General features: G+C 37.8%; 2 protein-coding genes across 11 annotated transcripts in view; one reads left to right on the forward strand and one right to left on the reverse strand.

Annotated features, from left to right (window-relative positions):
* GRIP1 (glutamate receptor interacting protein 1) overlaps window positions 1–2,871 on the forward strand; it is a 321,129-nt gene extending 318,258 nt beyond the window's left edge. For all 8 annotated transcript variants that reach the window (XM_027741465.2, XM_027741471.2, XM_027741470.2 and 5 more), the window contains one exon: window positions 1,087–2,871. In XM_027741465.2, the coding sequence (XP_027597266.1) occupies window positions 1,087–1,323 (237 nt within the window). In that variant the 3' untranslated portion in view covers window positions 1,324–2,871. The remainder of the gene's footprint in view (window positions 1–1,086) is intronic.
* Window positions 2,671–18,204, reverse strand: HELB (DNA helicase B). 3 transcript variants are annotated; one of them, XM_027741472.2, is made up of 13 exons: window positions 18,020–18,204; window positions 16,418–16,792; window positions 14,409–14,635; window positions 12,234–13,106; window positions 11,005–11,176; window positions 10,172–10,313; window positions 9,084–9,214; window positions 8,001–8,085; window positions 6,483–6,542; window positions 5,735–5,939; window positions 5,039–5,173; window positions 4,392–4,832; window positions 2,671–3,869 (listed from the first exon to the last, which is right to left on the reverse strand). In XM_027741472.2, the coding sequence occupies exons 1-13, from the start codon at window positions 18,069–18,071 to the stop codon at window positions 3,780–3,782; spliced, it is 2,988 nt and encodes a 995-aa protein (XP_027597273.2). In that variant the 5' UTR covers window positions 18,072–18,204; the 3' UTR covers window positions 2,671–3,779. The 3 variants fall into 3 exon arrangements, with proteins under 3 accessions (XP_027597273.2, XP_039247272.1, XP_027597277.1); XM_039391338.1 differs by having other exon boundaries at window positions 9,099–9,214; window positions 18,020–18,162; XM_027741476.2 differs by lacking the exons at window positions 14,409–14,635; window positions 16,418–16,792 and having other exon boundaries at window positions 18,020–18,162.
* Between the last annotated feature and the right edge of the window lie 584 nt (window positions 18,205–18,788).

Raw genomic sequence — 18,788 nt, forward strand, 5'->3', positions numbered from 1 at the left:
TAATGTTTCTGGCATCACACAGGTTTAGCACGAAGGGACATGACATACAGATTACTTTGTAAAAAGATTTGTAACCATACTGGAGGGTGTTTTCTTTGCAGATGTGATTGTAGAAAACTGCAAAAAGTGTTTTCATCACTTATCTGGAACAGCCCTGTGATCTGTATTGCTTATTGTAATTTAAATAATGAGCACTACTGTTTGTATTTCTACAGGGAAAAGATGTGTATGGGGGGCAGGAAGAAGGGCAAATGATGATAATTGCTCTGCTACAGGCTGTGCTGTGTAGATTTCTTAGAGCCTTGGTAAGAAAAGACAGCACTCACAGAGGCTTGGGCTTTTATGCAGTGGCACTAACACTGGATTTCCCTCTGTAGTAGTCATATTTAGTATAAGTCATATGTAGTCATGTTTATATAAACAAATTCTTTCAGAACACTAGGTATTTCAGAACTCCAAAGGAGACATACAGATGCTTACTAGGAAGCTGGAATTTATCAAAGCATTTCCATACAGATTTGTCTTTTTTGCTGTTCCTGCTACAGACCTGAGAACTATTTCTGTGTTAATCCAAGTGCTGAATGACATAGTCGGAGTAACGTAATACTCACTCAGCACCAGTCTTATCACAGTGCCAAGTTAGACTGTGATGAAAAAACTAAATTATTTCTCAACTAGCCCAATAAAATATTTTATATAAATTTATATATATTAAGTAAAACCAGAGAAGACCTGAACTGAATTGAAACTTTAGACATGCTGTATTGCATTTAAATTGATGAACAGCATGAAGGACAGAAAACTATGGGCTGTTAAATGTCATTTATGGAGTGGGCATTGTGACAGCTGCCAACAGCTAGCACCAGTGTAAATATCCCTACTTCAGCTACGTTCTGTTTAAAGAGTGAGTAGAAAACTTAACTGATGTCTTCAGACGAGACATCACGGTAAACAGCCTTGTACTGGGTGATTCTCTACCTGGAATAATTAAATCAGTCTCCATAGTCTCAAGGATAAATCTTTTTCTCTTGTAATCTCTTTCTTTTTCCTAGAATGGTAACAAAACTCAATCTTCTCATCATTCAGGTAAACCATGTTCGCACCAGAGACTTCGACTGCTGTCTAGTTGTGCCCCTCATCGCAGAATCTGGCAACAAGCTAGAACTGGTTATTAGCAGAAACCCACTGGCATCTCAGAAAGGAAGCTCAGAACAACATCCTTCAGCGAGTGGGGAATGGAGTGACCCAAATAACGCCTTCCTTCAGCAGAGCGGACACACTCATGTTAATACAGAGACACGGGATCCTACAAATACATTATAGCAGAAAACCATTTCAGTGGGACATTCGGTAACAAAAGACAATTATGGTGCTAAATCCATTTAAGATTTCTCTCAGATTGAGGCTTATATAGCACTGAAAAGCACAGGAGGTCAGTCTGTCTGTCTCAAAGCTTCTATTAATCCATGGTTACTTTTGAAATAGTTTAATTCTTCATTAAGTCAAGTCATTCCATTCTAAACAATCTAGCATTAGTAACAGTAAGAAAAATCATAAGGGCCTTTTTTTTCCCCCAAATAAGAAACTGGGGAGATGTTTTAAACATGATCTAAATGTACCTCTTCCTTCAGCAGTAGCAGCTGTTTGAGGGAAGAGCATGGAGTTAACCTCTGCTAACAAACAGTGCTGTCCAGGTTACATTGTTTTTAAAAAACATTTTATCAGAAAGGTGCTGCTGTATGATGGACAAGACAGAGTGGTTTACTGCACTGGGTTTTCTTGTGAAATGGCAAGAAGGGTGCACTTATCAGACAAAGCAAGGCTTAGATGTTTTAACTAAATGCTTGCAGGAAGCTGCAGTTTGCAGTGAACCTTACTCCCCCATTTCGGTAAACTTTGTTAGAACCTATGTTATTCCCTATGCAATGAAGTATTTAATGGTATGTCTTGCAACCCGTGGGGATTTTTAAGCAGAGACTTTTTTAGTCGGATAAAACCTCTGAATGAGGATTACTGAAAAGAGTAAAACTGAAATGAGTTCAGACAAATTAGAAAGGTTTTTAAAAGAAAATGGTGGTTTTTTAAACAATGTCCGTGGAGATTGATATGAAAGCTCTTTAATGATCCATAAACCTGTAAACTTGTACTGTCACACGTAAGCTTTTTAAGTCAAACAATTTCTTGAAGGGACAAAGGTCCTATTTAATATGCTTTGTTTTCAGCCTTCTTTATGATAAACATTACCCTCTGCAACGCATTTTTAGAATTTAAAATTGTAAATATATTTTACAAACACATCACACAAATTCTCTCCTCTCCCCTCTCCCCCCAAGCAATAAGATACTGCCAGTTGCTCTATATTCTCACCAGCAGCTGCTTTGGTTTATTCTGGTATTCAAGTTGTTATTAGTAATTATTGTTATTGGTGAATATAAAGATACTGGATTTGTACATTTGTAGAGTCTCCATATCTAAGCAATCACCTTTACAGAGTTGTTTCTGGTCAATTTAAACTGTTTAACTGTATCCCTGTTACTATTTCCAATACATGAACAAGCTCACCTGCCCTGCACACACAAGTATCTCCAATTTCTATTTCAGCACTGCCAGAAAAGGTCAGAATGACATTTAAGGCTGAATCATGTAAAAAAAACCACAAACAAAACAAAGTTCATGAGTCACTTAAATATGTATTTTTATCTGTAACAAATAAGTATTAAACTGTAAAGTATTTTTGTACAAATTTAATACTTTAATAGCATGATATTTATCGTCTATGTTATGTTTTTTGAAATTCAAACTGTTGCAAATATTTGTATGGAAAAACTGTAAAAATTGAAATAAACAGTGATTTAAAGACATTAAAAATGAGGTATTATTTTTCTACTTTATATTTTTTCCACATTATTTTTTCCACAGTTTTAGCAAAAAATACCATGTTTATACTTATACCATGTAGTACACTTTTCCCTACTCTATGTGGGAAAAAAAAAAAAGTTAAAGGTAAGACACATTTTAGTACAATGTGTCTGATGTTTTGGTTTAACATTCAACTTACTAATCTCAAAATTACAATGCAGCAGGTCACACAGTACACAAGAAAAAGTTGAAAGCGGAATGTTATTTGGACTCTGACTTGGAATTTTTCTTCTCTTACAGATCATCATCAGCATATAACTATTAGCTAAAGCAGCAATAGCAAGTTCTACATCTCTTTCAAGTACAAAGTGGGGAAAATTTTCTGTCACTGATTGCAACTTTCTTGTTCTATTTATAACAAGATTAAAAGCCATAATTCATCAAAGCTTCATGCCCATAAATCTACCACATTAGAAAAACCTAAAGTCCCCTTTGTAAACTGGTTTTTTTACTCAAGAGCAAACTACAAGTTTTGGCACATGAGTAAGAGCGTCTTATCAATGCTGTAGCATTAGGAGATGGATAAATCTTGGTATGGAAAGCTTGGGGTCTTTAAATCAAAATACATCCTCATGTATTTTTCACGGGAACATCCGAATCCTGTAAGACCTGTAAGTTCATTCTTCACCAAAACAGAAGAATTATGTGATTTTTTTGATGACCAGTACACCAATGAATATACTAGAAATGGATCACTGAAAATGTAAAAGGCGCAGTGTAAAACGAGCTGTTCTTCACAGAATATGCAAAAACAGGAAACCCTTTGAAAAGTAGCAGCATATTCAGCTTCTCAGTTCCAAAAATCTTGAACAGAACATGTTCAATAAAGATTCATAACGAGGACAGTTAATAATTGTTTGCTAGCTTTTGAAAAGCTTCCTAGGAGCTGGTTGTCCCAAAGTTAGATTCCTAAGTCTAGAAGATCCAAGTGGGGATTCTGCTACTGTTGTCTGTCAGAACAAAACAAAAGTGTTATCCAAGTTTGAACCAGACCTAAAATATATTAGCATCTGCAAAAAAAGCTCTATGACAGAGCTCAGAAATTAGATGTAATGAAAAAAAAGCATCTGTTAAGTAGGTTTGATTGTATAAAAATCAACTTCAATGATTATATTTTATATATATCTTTCACAGCAGGTCACGTAACTACTGACATCTGTGCACAAAGAATAAGCTAATATAGACTAAGCTGGCCAATGGATCACTCAAGTGAGTAAAAAGATGTATAAATTTACTACTATTGACATTGTAACTTATTTTTCCATGTTAGTCATATTACTCTGGGAAGAGATATGCCAAATTTGACTGCTTCACCAATTACTGATCATCTTGAAAATTATTAAATTATTAAATAAATAAATTATAAAATTATTAAATAAATAAGGGTAAAACAATCATACCAGTACCAGGTGACTTGTGGTGGTAAGAGTGCAAAAGTTTGTTCTAAACTTCCTCAGTAAGGAGATACTTACAGGGGGTATTTTTGTAGCATCTTCAGCTGCAAGAGTTTGGTGTCTTTTATAAGGACTTTGCTGCAAACTGCCTGTCTGCTCTTTATTGAGAACTGATGACCATTCCTGTTTCATGAGGTCACTCTGAGGTTCAGGTGGGTCAGGAGCACCTTGAGTTGCAGAAACAGAGCAAGTCGCGAGCTCCTGATGTTGCCGGCACTTCACGAGGGGAGAGGACATTTGTTTGGGACAGTTGCTTGTTTCTGAAATTGCCTCTCTCAAAAATCTCTGTAAGCGAGTTTTTCTGGGCACGTTCTTGTTAGTGACTGCTCTCCGGAGGTGCGGCTCTTCAGCCACAACATAGACACGGCAGCGTCCCCTGGTCACGGCAGTGTACACGTGCTGCCAGTGCTGACGGCCAGGATTGCCAACCACGTACACAACGGTTTTTTCCTCGGAACCCTGAAACATGTTTAAGAATGCCATTTCAAGGCAAGATCTCCGGTAAATAGTTTTTAAAAAAAGAAGACAGAAGAACGAGGAAGTTGGAGACAACTGTGGACACTCTTTCAAGAATATTTTCTATCCTGCATTCAAGGAATTGTGGTTTCAGAAAAGTTTCTGACTCTTTCACATGAAAATATGGCTCAGAGCTGCTATGCTCTTACCTGAAATGTGTGAATAGTTCTGGCCCATGCGTGTTTTATGTGACATAGCTTCTTCAGTGCCTTATACTTCACAGTGAACGTGGAGCCATACGTGCTGCTGATGGTCAGTAAGCGCTGTTTATCAATTTCTACATCCTAAAGAAATAACACAATACTTAGCAGGGAGCTTGTACTGAGTACATCCCTATTCTTTTACTGACCATCTTCAAGGAAAATAGTTTCATTGTACAGGGCCTACCCTAACTACTGATAATTTCACTGGCCCCTCTGCTCTACTCCCTGAAGCCACCAAAAAAATACAGTTTTTTATTGCTGTATTTTTAGGTTAGCTTAGTTTTCTGCCAGGGAGCGCTCCAGCTGTAACATTAGCCTTATTCTTTACTTAAGACTCTGTTTCTGCCTATATACAACATTATCCATTTCAGTTACAATACGTTTGAGTATTTACAGACTGTATTTACACTGAACACAAGCAGACCAACTGAAACACATTTTACAAGAAAGCCCAGGGTTGCGTTTTTTTAAATTCTCTACTGTAGCTTGCCTCTTGCCTTTCACGTGGTAGTTTAGCAGAACTAAGTATGTACTACAGACTAAACTTGTAAAGAGTGTATTTTTTGGTTCTGGGGATTCAACAAGGACCGAATCAGTTACCACCAGGGTTTTTTTGTGCAAGTTCTTGCAGCAAAGACTTACCTCTGTTATGAAAAATATATCTCCATTGCACAGTCGTTTGCCCTCCTCAGCAGCCTCTGTAGTGGGAGTGGTTTCTCCACTTCTATATTCATGGCCATTAGAACCATCTCTGAAACCACAGCCTGGCAAGAGATCCCTGAGATACGTATTCCGTGTGCAGGAAATCTTGTCCCCAGTTTGAAATAAAAGTCGGTTTTTATGGTTTCTAGGTCAGAGAAAGAAAAAGCAAGAAATGTATTCACAAAGTATGCATTTACCATCTCTCAGTATTTCTCCTCTTCACTTGGCCCAGATTAAAAACCTTAATAATATTCAAAACAGTTAAGATAACACACATTTATTTCTTGAACTTTTGTAAAACCGTTTGGTAAAAAACAGTAATATAGAGTAGCTCAAAAATCTTGCTTCCAAAACTATTTCAGAATCCATCTAGCAATCATACAGGGGCAAAAAATAATTAACCTTGAGAGGTTTTTTCACATTGCTTTTATGTCAGTTTTGAACATTCAACAGTAACTTAAAATCCTGGAATTCACATAATGACAATTTAAATGAAAGGCAATTTATCACTGTTGACAGTCCAGACTGAGACTGAAGAAAGTTTATGTTATAAATTGTTTATGTAATAATCAGATCTAGATGAAACATTGAAAGTTGTACAATCTTATTTTAGGGTTTTGGCCTGGCTATAATACTTTCAAAAACAAAGTGAGATTGTTCACAGGGAAAATGCAAAATACTGGCTTACCTGGTTAAATGATTTGAATAGTGTTGGCAACAAAGTTCATTTATTAGATTGCAGTCTTGCCTAGATCATACAAAACAAAAACATGAACAAAGTCATGATGTACAAAACATACAATTACAGGCAATGTCACATTAGCATTGATATATAAATAATGGAAAAAGCCCTTTTTAGCTTTGATGATCTTCCACTAACAATTAAAAAAATTGCGGATTCGGAATTTAGAAGACAGAGGAGTAAAGAAACAGTTTTGTCTAAATACCACAGAAAGTGAGGCAAGGATGTTTGCACTGCATACCTAGATTAGCTAGATTTGTTTTTAAGAAAAAGAAGAAAACTAAAGAAAAAATAAGGCCTGGACAGATTATTTTCTGTATATGAATATATTAAAAATAGCCAGAAGATTTATTAGCGTTTTAAAGACCTGGGATTTTAACTTTTAAATGCAGATTAAGTACCTATAAATATATTCCAGATTAATCTTATATGAAAATCACTAATAACAATATTGTACCTGGATGCAGATTGGAGAAATACAATTGATGTTGGAGTTACTCAGCATCCACAACAAACAGGTGAACTAGCTAAAATTTATAAATCGCTTATCTGCACACTGGTAATCTGGAAATAGTGGGTGTTTTTTAATTACCGAGAAAAGGTTCTTCACAAATAAAAGTGGAAGAGTTTTTTCTTAAGTACCCTTCTGTGCAGAACTGCAAGTTTATGGACTATTGGTACTACTGCACATGATATTTATCCCTTCAGTGTTTCTGTGAAGCCATCCATACTATTCATGCTCCTGTGATTACTAAACTTTCCAAGCTTTCCTCAATGTGTGTTAGAGCCCTACATCCCACACCTTTTTAATTGATGAGTATTGTGCTTCCAAATACCTAAACTGTAGGCCTTTGTCGCTGCAGAGCAGAAGCACTGATGCCCATCAGATTATATAACTAAATCTGACCCTTGACACACGGTCACAACGCCAGTATCTTCTGTTACTTGGTCAATTCCCACTTGTGACAGAAGGCTGTAGAGAGAGTGGGTTATACACTCCACCACACAGCCTGGAATTCACATCTGCCACAGTTGGATACATTTGAATACACGTATTTCTTTGTATCTTGTGGGTTCCTCCTACAGTCAAGCTCTGGCCTTCTGTTTCTGAAGAACACAGCACTCTTCGCAAACACCAGAGCACAGGCTCTCACAATCTACTACAAAAAAATGACCACCTAAGTCCATCCTTTGCTGCTTTAACATAAACCATACAGATGAACGTGAGCACAAAGGCAGAATTTATGGTGAAAAATAACATTAAGAAGAGAGAAAAATGAAGCAATTCTTCGTGGATAGACAGCGGGCAACCGGAAGGTACAGGGAGAGACATCGAGCCTGTTTGTTCTCTCTAGTAATTTTATGATATTGCCACTAGTCTCTCCAACTCAACACACTCAACTATTTTTTAGAGCGTGGCTGCTAGCAAGGATTTGTTCAATGTCTGCTTGCATACTCCATTACCTTCTGAAAGCAATAAATTGTGATTGTTTGGCATCTTCCAATCCTGGCCCTTTTTTAAGTAAAGTCTTAATGGCAGTTTGCAAATCTGTTTTAAAAGACATAAAAGGTAAGGCATAAAAACGTGCAGAACAATTTAAGAAAGAAAAATATAATTTAATATTAAATTGCCTTTGCTTCAATGACATTTCAAGTTCTTTAAAACAACAAAAATCAAAAAACAAGCAAACAAAAAGCCACACAGAACCACACACTCCACAAAAAACCAAAACCACACCATAAAACACCCACATATATATTCTCCCAAAAAAGCATCATGCAGTTAACTCACTTTTAAAATCTGAGAAACAAGAGTAATATGGAAGGAGACAAATTCTTATTTCTATGTTAAACAACGGCTGCATAGAACACATTTCATGCAAAATAAGGTTTTGATATAGGTAAAGATCAAATATTTTCAAGCCACAGACCTATACACTTAGATTCACAGAAGAAATCTACTTTAGGTATTCTGTTTGCTACGAACATGTTACGACAGTATGATAAGGTGATAAATGTTTGCACTATTTTTTTCCTCATCCCCCTTGAAGCTTTTTGATGCATATTAAATAGAGGCCACTCAATCCACCTGTACCAAATAGATGCCAAAAAACCCAATAAACAATGGTCCTAGCCCTGACCCCAAAACATTTTAAAAGAAATACTGGTATCCGGGAGGATATTCCTGTCCAGCATATCATCCTGTTACAGTTGCTGTTTACTCAAATGATTCACCACTGAACCATTTGATATGTTAAGGTTTGACAGCTCCAGCTACAACTAAAAGACAATCCCATTTGATTACACTGGTGGAAGCTACAGTTCAAAATGTAACTGGTGAGGTGGAGCTCTACAGCCTATTCTCTGCATTTATGGATTTTGCTGGGTGCACTTACAGAAGGCAGAAGACAAAACTATGAATGTAGCATTTAAATTTATCCCATAAAAAAACCCAGACTAAAATCTTCCCAAAATTTTAGTTCCAGACAACAGTCTATGCTTTACCAAAGGGAAAATCAAGATCAAAAACTGACTGTACACACATACTGTCACAACTCCCACCAGCAGGCAAAGCAATAAGAATAAATTTCTTCTCCGGGCTTAGAATTGTCATTTCCTCATTCCAGGCAGAAACTTGCAGCACCTCATCAAATTCAGGCAGCTGCCGGTGAGAGATTCTTGACCAGAGCAGTGGAGGGAAAACAGAAAAGTTATTTTCAGCTAAAGGATTCCAGTGTATCATCATCTGCATCAGCCTGAAGTTCACCACTAATAAACTTTTTGTCATCAACACTACATGCACCAAAAATTTATTCCTCTGAACATAACTTAATTTCACGTTAAAAAAGTTGGTGATTTATTCTCTAGACCCCCCAGCACTGCAGCAGATATTTAGTATTACCCATAGAGTTCCCATGGGAGCCGAATGGAGTAAAACAGAAGTGTTACCAAAAAAATAAGTGAAAATGTTTGTAAAACACTCAGTAGTTCTGAACATCTTGCAAATGTTCAGAATATTCTCAAACCATCAAAAGCTCTTGGGCACTTGAACCTAGATTTTGTTATCTGAGCTTTAAAAAAGAAATCATGTACTGACAGGAAACAGAACTATTTCCAAAACAAAAGTAATGCAAATGTTGGAAACATTTAGAGTCTCTAGGTATTAATACAGAAAGATATAAAAAGAAACTACGCTGTAATGGCCCTTGACATCTAACCTCTCAAAGCAATAGTCTGTTTTAGCTGTTGTCACACTTATTAGCAATGTCTTTAAAACTTCCTTTAGAGAGAAGCAATTTTAAGCCATTTCAAAAGGTAGAAAGTCACTTGTGCAATTACAACTCATTTGAAAACAACAGAGAGTATCTGATAGTGAAGTACCTCCTATGAAATTCAAGAGTATTCCAGCACACGCATTTTTTTTTTGTCCAGTATACATACTTCTGGAAAAATCTGTAGGGTTTTGTTGCTGTTGTTTTGGGGGGTTGTTTTTTTTTAAACCGACGTTACTGTTTTGGACCAAAAAAAGTTAACAGAAGTGATACTACGGAGGCAAATCTGGATCACTGTTATTTTGCAGGTAAAAGGCCAGGCCTACTACAAGAATGCTACATACATACATAAGGATATCCTACCTTGATGCATTATCTACAATTAGCTGTGACTCAGCTCTGTGGTTTGTTCGCAGTTGTACAGAAAAGCCTCTTGATTTTAGACCCTCAAAGAGATCAGCCAACATGTTTCCTGGGTCTATGCTTGGAAGCTGTCTAGTATCACCTAAACAGAATGCAAATTAGTGTTTGTGAGAAGGAATAACAGATCATGTGTTGCAAACGGTCTTGAAAAAAAAAATCCCTGGAATTAATAAATACTCAACTCTCAAATAATAACATACATCCTTAATACAATTCACATGAAATATCACTTTCAAGAACCTGAGACACTTAGGGAATCAGGCTGTAGCGTAGTTCAAGTTTTTCATATTCCTCACTCAGTAATGCTTCACTAGCAAGTGCAAATCCCTCTGCCTGATGAACCCTGACAGTGATCACATCTTATTCAAACACATTTTGAAAGTGACATATTTAAAAAATGCCCTAAATGGCATGTCAAAAAGCAAGCCTCTGAGAAAGCATAAAAATTTGACTTTATATTTCTTTGCTTTCCTTTTTGAATTAAAACAAGATGATCCTACCATTAAGAATTGCATGAAATCTCCCTTCTAACATATGATTAATATGCTAACTGCTAAACAGAGAATGGAGATACTGATAATTTCATACTGACAGCTGGAAAACCTTCTTATCTCATCTGACCTTTACAATTACCAGCAATATCCAAGAACAGAACAATGTAACATTAGGGAGTTTTTAAGAGACTCAATGAGACCAGTGGGAGCTCTGATACTTACACTGTGTATTGTGTGTTATTAAATATTGTATAATGCTAAATTTGCAGTTTCACTTACCTAGAATAATAAGTTTAGCGAGCTGAGCATGCTCACGCAAGAGTTTTAAAACTAAACTAAAAATGCGTACAGGCACCAAACTTCCTTCATCCACAATCAGAACCGTAACAGTAGAAAACTTCCACGGCTGTGCCTGTTCACTCTGCCTCCACGATTTATAACTATAGATAATCTAGAAACAAATAAGAATAAAGCAAGCTCTGACATTAATCAATTATAAACAACTGTCTTATAAAAGTAGACAGTGCAGTATCTTCTAATGTTGTATGTGGAGCTGTTATCTGAAATTCTCAACTTAAACCTGTAAAGACCCAGAAGACTCAACCATTCAGTCTTATTTTCCTCCCCAGTGAATACATTTCTAGCTGAGATTATTGACACTGACTTACACAAGAGCACAGAAATGCAGTCTTTTTTTTTCTGCAGGAACTGTTTAAGATAAAAGGTGAGCCATTAGGTTGCTCAGTAACAGAACATCTCCTACAACTTGCTGACATTAATAAATACCCAGCATTGCATGGGGAAGGGGTACAGGAAACTACCCAGTCCCCAAAGATAAAATAAGCCAACAGTACATTTTATGTTATAATTTTTATTTATATGCATTATTCCCCACCTCCAATGTCTTTTTGGTACCTTTCACTACCTAGGACAAAACAGACTTAAGTTTATTTACAAAGAGTTTAGTTTGCTTTCTATTTTTTTTCTAAAAAAATTTTCACAATACTTGACAGTAATTAAGAAAATAGTGTGCAAATGAAATTCATCTCATTATTCAACCCCAGGCTACTGATCTTTCCATGTATGTGCTGGTATCAGTATGACTGCCAGGCAACAGGATCCTAGAAAACAGCTCTACCACCTAGAAAGCATTTTTGTCTTCATTAAAATGAAAATAAAAAACAAAAGTGAGAAGCTAAAAAGACCAGATGCCCAAGAGAGGCACAAGTGTGAGATGTGTATAACTACAAAAAAATCCAAAGTTACAGCAAATAATGTTTTCAAATGACTGATTTATGATTCCCCACAATGCAACACTTACTTTCAAATGCTGACAAGCTGTACCTAAGCATTATCATTAAAAACAGTAAGTGACACATTTCATAAGGAAACTTCAATAACAAGCTTTTTGCTTTTTTTTTTCTCAAAACAAGAATGGACAGTGCCAAAAGGTCTTTCAGAACCTAACTAAAAAACCCCAAACAAACAAACAAAAAACCAAACCTTACCTGATGCAGTGTATATGCAGGAAGCTGAGTTTTTTCACTCAAAAGACTTGTCGCCCTCCCTGTAGGTGCAGTCAACAGTACATTCAAACATTTTTTTGCATGCATATTCTCTGACTCCCAGTGATGATCAAATGTATTCCATTCCTCAGATGCATCCAAGTCTTCTTCAAAGTCCTTAGAAGCAGCTTCCACTTCTTTTTCCATTTGCTTTAAATGACGAAAAAGGCAGCTAACTATTGTAGTCTTCCCACAGCCTCCTTTTCCACTTATGATTGTGACAGGATTAGAACAAATCTTTTCCACAGCAATAATCTGATCTAAGTCTGCCTCTGCTTTACTTTGGTTACCAGATATAGACTCCACTTCCTTTTCAGGAAAGTGATTGTCACCATTATGATTGTCTGGATCATTTTCCTTCAGATGTTCCATTTCATGTGCCCAGGTAATATTCATTTTGTTATCTACCGTCTCCCTTGATGTCTCAGAAATGTTAAGTATCTTTCTCACATCAGCATCCAGTTTCCATGTGTCATTTGACAGAAGGTCACCTATATACATTGCAATGTCTTTTTCAGATTTGTAAAGATGAGGCAGAAACACTAGCTTTTTTTCCCTAATCACTACCTTCTGAGCTTTCAAAAACTCAAGAGATTGCCAAACATGCTCAGTGGACATATTTTTGGATACAAAACGAGCCAATTCATCTTGATCTTCATATGTGTGTCCCATTTCTCTACACTGTTTCTTGAGTTGATCATAGAGAATTAATGCATTCTTCTGTAAGTCAGGAATCTTCCAGAGGAGATGTTCACATTGACAGAAGGCGGCCCACGTTGCCTCACAGTAAGAAAGGTTCAGTTCCTTATAGATAATCTTCTCCCAAAAAGAGTAAAAGCAAACACATATTTATTTCAGAATATATTAGCTTCTTGCTAAATAACATTCTTCTCAGTAAATGCCAATTGCAATTCAGAGGGTGGCGTTTGCAAAAATGTATGTATTTGCCATAACGTACGAGGCTACGCTTTTCAAACTACATGAAAGCAAGATATTTAAAAGTAAGCTGGAATGTAATTCCTCTCAGTCACCTTTCTGTATGAAACAGGAACTTTAAAAATAAAGACCTGACACAGAAACTGGGTATTAGGGAGAACTCGTGCCCACCTCATTGCACAATTTCAAGTAAAGGTACACACACTGTAGACACACAGCACAGGAAAGGCATTAGCCAGAATACCATACCCAATTCTGAACATGCTTCTTCAAGAAATACACAATCTTAAAGACACTAGCACAAAATAGTGCAAAACTGAGATGTGCAAAACAGATTAACTATTGAGGGTAAGAAAAATTAATTGCTTTTGCTCAGTCTTAAGAGAAAAAGCTAAAGAGTGTCTTCAAGCAACAAAGAAATTGCAGTGAGAACACAGGTCCTTGGTACAAGAAGCAAGAGAGCAACAAGTCCATACTGCATCAAGAAACAGTCAAACTGAACACGAGGAAAATCCTCTTAAAGGAAAGGATTTGAAATACTGGAATATATTGGCTACACTGCTGAATCTCTGAAATCGGAAGCACAGGGATAACCAACCATATTTGTGAACTATTAAGCAACAGTTCCCAACCAAAGTATGGGAGCGCTAAGGTGAGGTGCAACAGCAAAGCTGCACAGCAAGACCAGTAAAGGAGAATGAAGGTAAACGACCACTGCAAATTCCATTATAAAAAACAAATCACTGGATCAGATAACCTCTTAACAAGAAATTTATCTACCTTACTATGAAAGCATAGATACTGTTCTACATATTAGGAACAGAAAATCTCATTTACTGGTATAAAACTGAAGGGGACAAACGAGGATTTTTAATTAGCTTTCTTACTTTTGGTCCAATTACCTCAAGTATTTAATTTTCTGTTCCTTGCGAAAAATAGTAAACAAATGGTTGTAACAAACCCACTTCTAAAAATCTTCTGAGATTAATTTATTGTAGACCAACTGGAAAAATAAAACCCTTTGCTAAAACTGAGTCCAGTACATCATCCATTTCCAAATGAACTATGCTTAGGCCCTAAAAATGCCCATTTAATAAACTGAACATAACTAAAATAGCACTGTAGTCTAACGAAGCTCAAATGTAACAAAACCCTATTTTTACCCTACCTAAAATTACTTACCCTGCTGAATCCAAGTTTCCATGGCTCATTCTTTAATATCTCCTCCAATTTTGTTAGCATCTTGTCTTGAAAATCTACCTTCTCACCATCTGTATCATTGCTTTCTTCAGTCTCTCTTTGCCAATCCACCATATCCAACAGACAGCAAAAATGGCATGGCAGAAGAACTGGCAAGAACTCCAGTATCCTCGGAAAAGTCAGAGCTACCAATACTGCCTTCCCTGCAACTACATTCATCATAAACAAAGTATCATGCAATATACACACATATTTGTAAGGGCAATTTAAACCTACTATGGCTTTCATCCTTCTGCCTCCCCTATATCCAAAACATCTCAAATTTCTTTCAGTTTCTTACTCATTGTAATTCTTTTTAAATTATTTTAAGGTTTGTTTTCCCTGAACTGCCTTGGGAAAAAAACAATGTAAACAGATGACATGCATCTAAATGTACTCTCTTGGAAAATATGTATTATGCAGAAAGGCAAAGATAAAACCTTTTCCCTTTCAAGCAAGTACTTAATTTACACATAGAGAATCAATATACACTATTTCCACACAAAAAAAATACCATGAAGGCTTGAAGAACAAACTGCTCAAGCCCATAACAATTAATGGCAACCAAAAAAAATCACAATAGCTGAAGTAGCAAGGAGGGAGAGAGGGGGGCATACATTGCCTAATGATAGAGAAAGAAGAAAATTTAAAATGTAACAAAGTAACTTAGATACTAGGAAAAATCCCCAGCTACAAGAACAGTGAACAGAGTGCAATCTCTACCCCTGATGATTCATGAACACACTGGACAAACCTCAATGAAAAGCAATCCATATATCCCATTAAAACTCTCACAGCAAACCAGATCTGTGTTTCTACCACTATTGATTCCCACCCCTCTGTGGTCATGAAAAGATTTGAAATCCATAAACTAGGGTTAAGAACTTTGCCACCATTACAAAAACTGAACAAAAAGCCTAAAAGTCTGTAGAACTCTGAAAATTTTCCTCTCCTTACACATGGGATTTGGAGTAAAGTCAGCTCAAGTCTAGCAGAGGCTCTCAACTCTCCTGTTATACATGATTTGACATCCAAAAGAGTTACCTCCATCATTTGATCTGACACTGTCCAGTGATCCAGGTACTGGAAGACTTCGTTCACTTACATGCAACAGCAGATAGATCCAATCTGCCTGAGCAGGTTACGGAAACACATCACTGGAGCAAAACCAGAGAGCTGATGCTGAAGGCACACCTCAGACATCTTGTCTTTCCTTCTATTTTAAAGTTTTGCTTCAGACCAGCTGTAGTCTGGTTTCACAGACTGAACGCATGTTAGGGATTGGAGTACCTTAGGCATGCAACTGGAACACATTGTTTGGGTTTCATCCAGCAGGAATATAGTCAGTACTCTCAGAGACTGCATCACAATGGGGACAAGAGAGATGTCTGCTTCAAAAGCACACTCCTGATCGAATCTCTAAAACTCATGTAGGCACACCAGTGCAGCCCAAAACACGATCCTCAGCAGTCCTGAACTATCTCCATGTGGGGACACTCCTGTTTCCACATTCTGTTCATGGCCATACCAATCTGCTGACAGGCAGGATTCAAATACACTTAGACAGACTATTTAGTATTGATTTAGACTACACTGAACTCCTTCACTGTTCCCCTGTGCTACAAAGAAGCAGGCATACTATTTCTGAATATGTATTTGTCCTAAAAAGCCATACCACCATGTGTAGGTAGCGCTAAACCCATTTTTCAACACTTCCAGGGGTGGAGCATCCCTAGCACAGACAATTCTACTTAGTAAGCCTACAGAATTTAGGAAAGTCCTTCTGTAAACCTATCTTTAATCGGTCAGCTGTCCCACTGTGAGGAAATATTTTAAAAAAAAAAGAATCACTGCATGTTCAAAATTCAGTTGAATATACATTTGATATGAAGACACGTTAGCTTGAACACAGTATCTGAAACAACAATCAAACTAGCACAGGATATACCTACTTGATTTTGAAACATAGTTGAAGATGTCATAATCCTTGGTATCTCTTTGGCTCCTCCCTGGATGTACCTGTGAAACTTGGAACTGTTTTAGCTTTTCTTCAAGATTTCTAAAATTCAGCATAGACTCCGTAGGAAGCCAAGTAAAAAATTTTTCTTTAAAACTCTCAGGAACGTCACATTCCTCAAGAAAGAGTGAAAATACTTGTTGGTTGTTTTCTTCTATATCAGTCCGCAGAAAATATGATGGATATCCTCGCACAAAGTACTTAGACCCAATTTTTTTAGCTTTAACATTAACCTTCCACCAAGGGCCAACTAATGGAAAACGTCCAACTACTTCATACTCCTTTTTGGTGCCATCTTCCTGTATAATAACTGAATCATTAAAAAGAAAATAAGCCCATTGTCAATTGACAGTCATAAAGATTAAAAGTTTGGGTTGATTAAAAGAGTTTTGTTTGTTCTAAGCTCACTTTTGTCTTTTCTATAAGTTGCGGTAGTAAAAGTAAAGCAGGGGTTTTCATAAACTCTTGATGTCAGTCTCTCCAGTAGTACTTAAAAACAAAAGTGAAACCAATCTCAGAAGCAAGCACTAAATTGCTTCTCTAAGCATCAGAAATAAATCTTGTGTATGAATTTATTAAGCCAATTAAACACATATGGTTTAATATTACGGTTGACTATTTATGCCAAGACAAGTTTACAATTCAATTTTGAACAGTTTTGTCACAAAATATTCCATCACAATACCTGCATGTTCTTCGGATACAATTGCATAACAAATACTTTCTGGAACTGAAACCACCAAGATTATAAGCAATTAATATAAAAAACTCTTAAGATTTTGTATGACGTGGTTTGTCTCCTCTTTTCCTCAAAAAAATTAACACACCACTCCTCAGTCCACGACTGGGGACTAACTGCTATGACTAGAACAAAGTGGGCACCTACATTTAGCACGATCTCTTCCTCACCACACCAGAGTGGCTCTTAGGTTTGTAACAACTTATTTATTTCTCCCTTCTTACCCAGTTCAATTCAGCCATTTTAAAAAGAATTTTGAGGATAAAGTATTCTTGTTAGGAAGAAGTTGCTCCAACTTCACCTGCTTTTCTAAGTCAGGAATCATTAAAGTCAAGTATCAACACTCATATACCATTAAAAAAATTGCGGGTTTTTTGTGTGAAGTTACTTTAAATAGAAAAAAATTTATATTGTCTCACTGTTGCAGTACTGTGCCCGGAGAAAAGCAGAGATTACACTCCCCTTCTACTACACATGTAAGGTTTATCACCTACTTCGGTTCGCTGTCCCTTTACTTGTAATCGATTCAGCGATCGGGGGAAGGAGCGAGCTGCGATCTGCCCTACCCCGGAGGGACGGTGTGTGAGCCCAGGTGCCAGCGGGGGCCGCCGGGCCGAACGCGCCTCCCCTCAGCCCCGCCGCCATTCCCGCACAGCCGGCTCCAGCCCGCTCCTTTCCAACGCCGCGCCCCGCGCCGAGCCCAGACCCGCGGGCCGGGAGGGCACAGAAGGGCGCAGAGGGGCACCGAAACCCGCCCGCCCTCCCGCCCAGCCCCGCTCCGCTTCCGCAGCCCCTCACCGGCGCGGCGCGGGGGCAGCGCAGCCGCCAGCTCCCGCCCGGCAGCCTCCATGAGCGCATCCTCCGCCAAGTGCAGCTCCTTCTCGAATTCCTCCTCGCTCTCCTCCTCCGAGTCTGCCGCCCACCGCGGCGGCAGCAACCCCCCCCGCAGATCCACCACCTCTCCCCGCTCCCTGCGGGACTCCGCCATCGCTCCCGCGCCTTCCCGCCCCGGGATCCCTCCGCCCCTCCCCGGAAGGACACGTCGAGCGGGACGGCGTGGGAGTCCAGTAGTCGAAAGAGTCAGGAATAGCGGGAGGCAGTCAGGATAGTCAGTGAAGAGCATCGAGAGCACTTTTTTAATAACTCGAGACAATTCTGTGTCTTTATGTGTTCCCAGCTTCAAATAGGTCAGACTTGATTTTCAAAAACGTGGGTATTTGCTGCTCAAGTGGAGTGAAGTTGGTTTTCTAGAGCTAGGTGGTCAAGCACTGGGATTAGATGATCCTTTTGAAAATCTGGGACTAAATGTTTTGCTCTTCTTCACAGCGTAGCCAAGTTTAAGGTTCCTGTTTCCTCGATTTCTCTTTCCTCCCTCAATACTGCTACCAGTACAGTTGGAGAATAGAAGCTAAAGTAAGAGGGTTTTAAGTCAATGGTAAAACTGTTAATTCTAATATAAGGATTGCATCCATGAAAGCTGTAAGAGTAAAATATATATAAATATATAAGCAGTTTATAGATTTAGAAATTCACAACACATGTGCAAGAGAAGATTGTTAAGCATTAA

The sequence above is a fragment of the Pipra filicauda genome, unplaced genomic scaffold, assembly GCF_003945595.2.
Source record: "Pipra filicauda isolate LSUMZ 115617 unplaced genomic scaffold, ASM394559v2 scaffold93_size3172892_pilon, whole genome shotgun sequence".
NCBI lineage: Eukaryota > Metazoa > Chordata > Aves > Passeriformes > Pipridae > Pipra > Pipra filicauda.

Coding starts and splice junctions, on each gene's coding strand:
- HELB (XM_027741472.2), bottom strand. CDS start 18,071: ATGGAGGCTGCCGGGCGGGAGCTGGCGGCTGCGCTGCCCCCGCGCCGC. Junction 14,636..16,417: donor CAACTATGTTTCAAAATCAA/GTAGGTATATCC, acceptor TGATGAATGTAG/TTGCAGGGAAGGCAGTATTG. Junction 5,174..5,734: donor ATATATTTTTCATAACAGAG/GTAAGTCTTTGC, acceptor TTATTTCTTTAG/GATGTAGAAATTGATAAACA.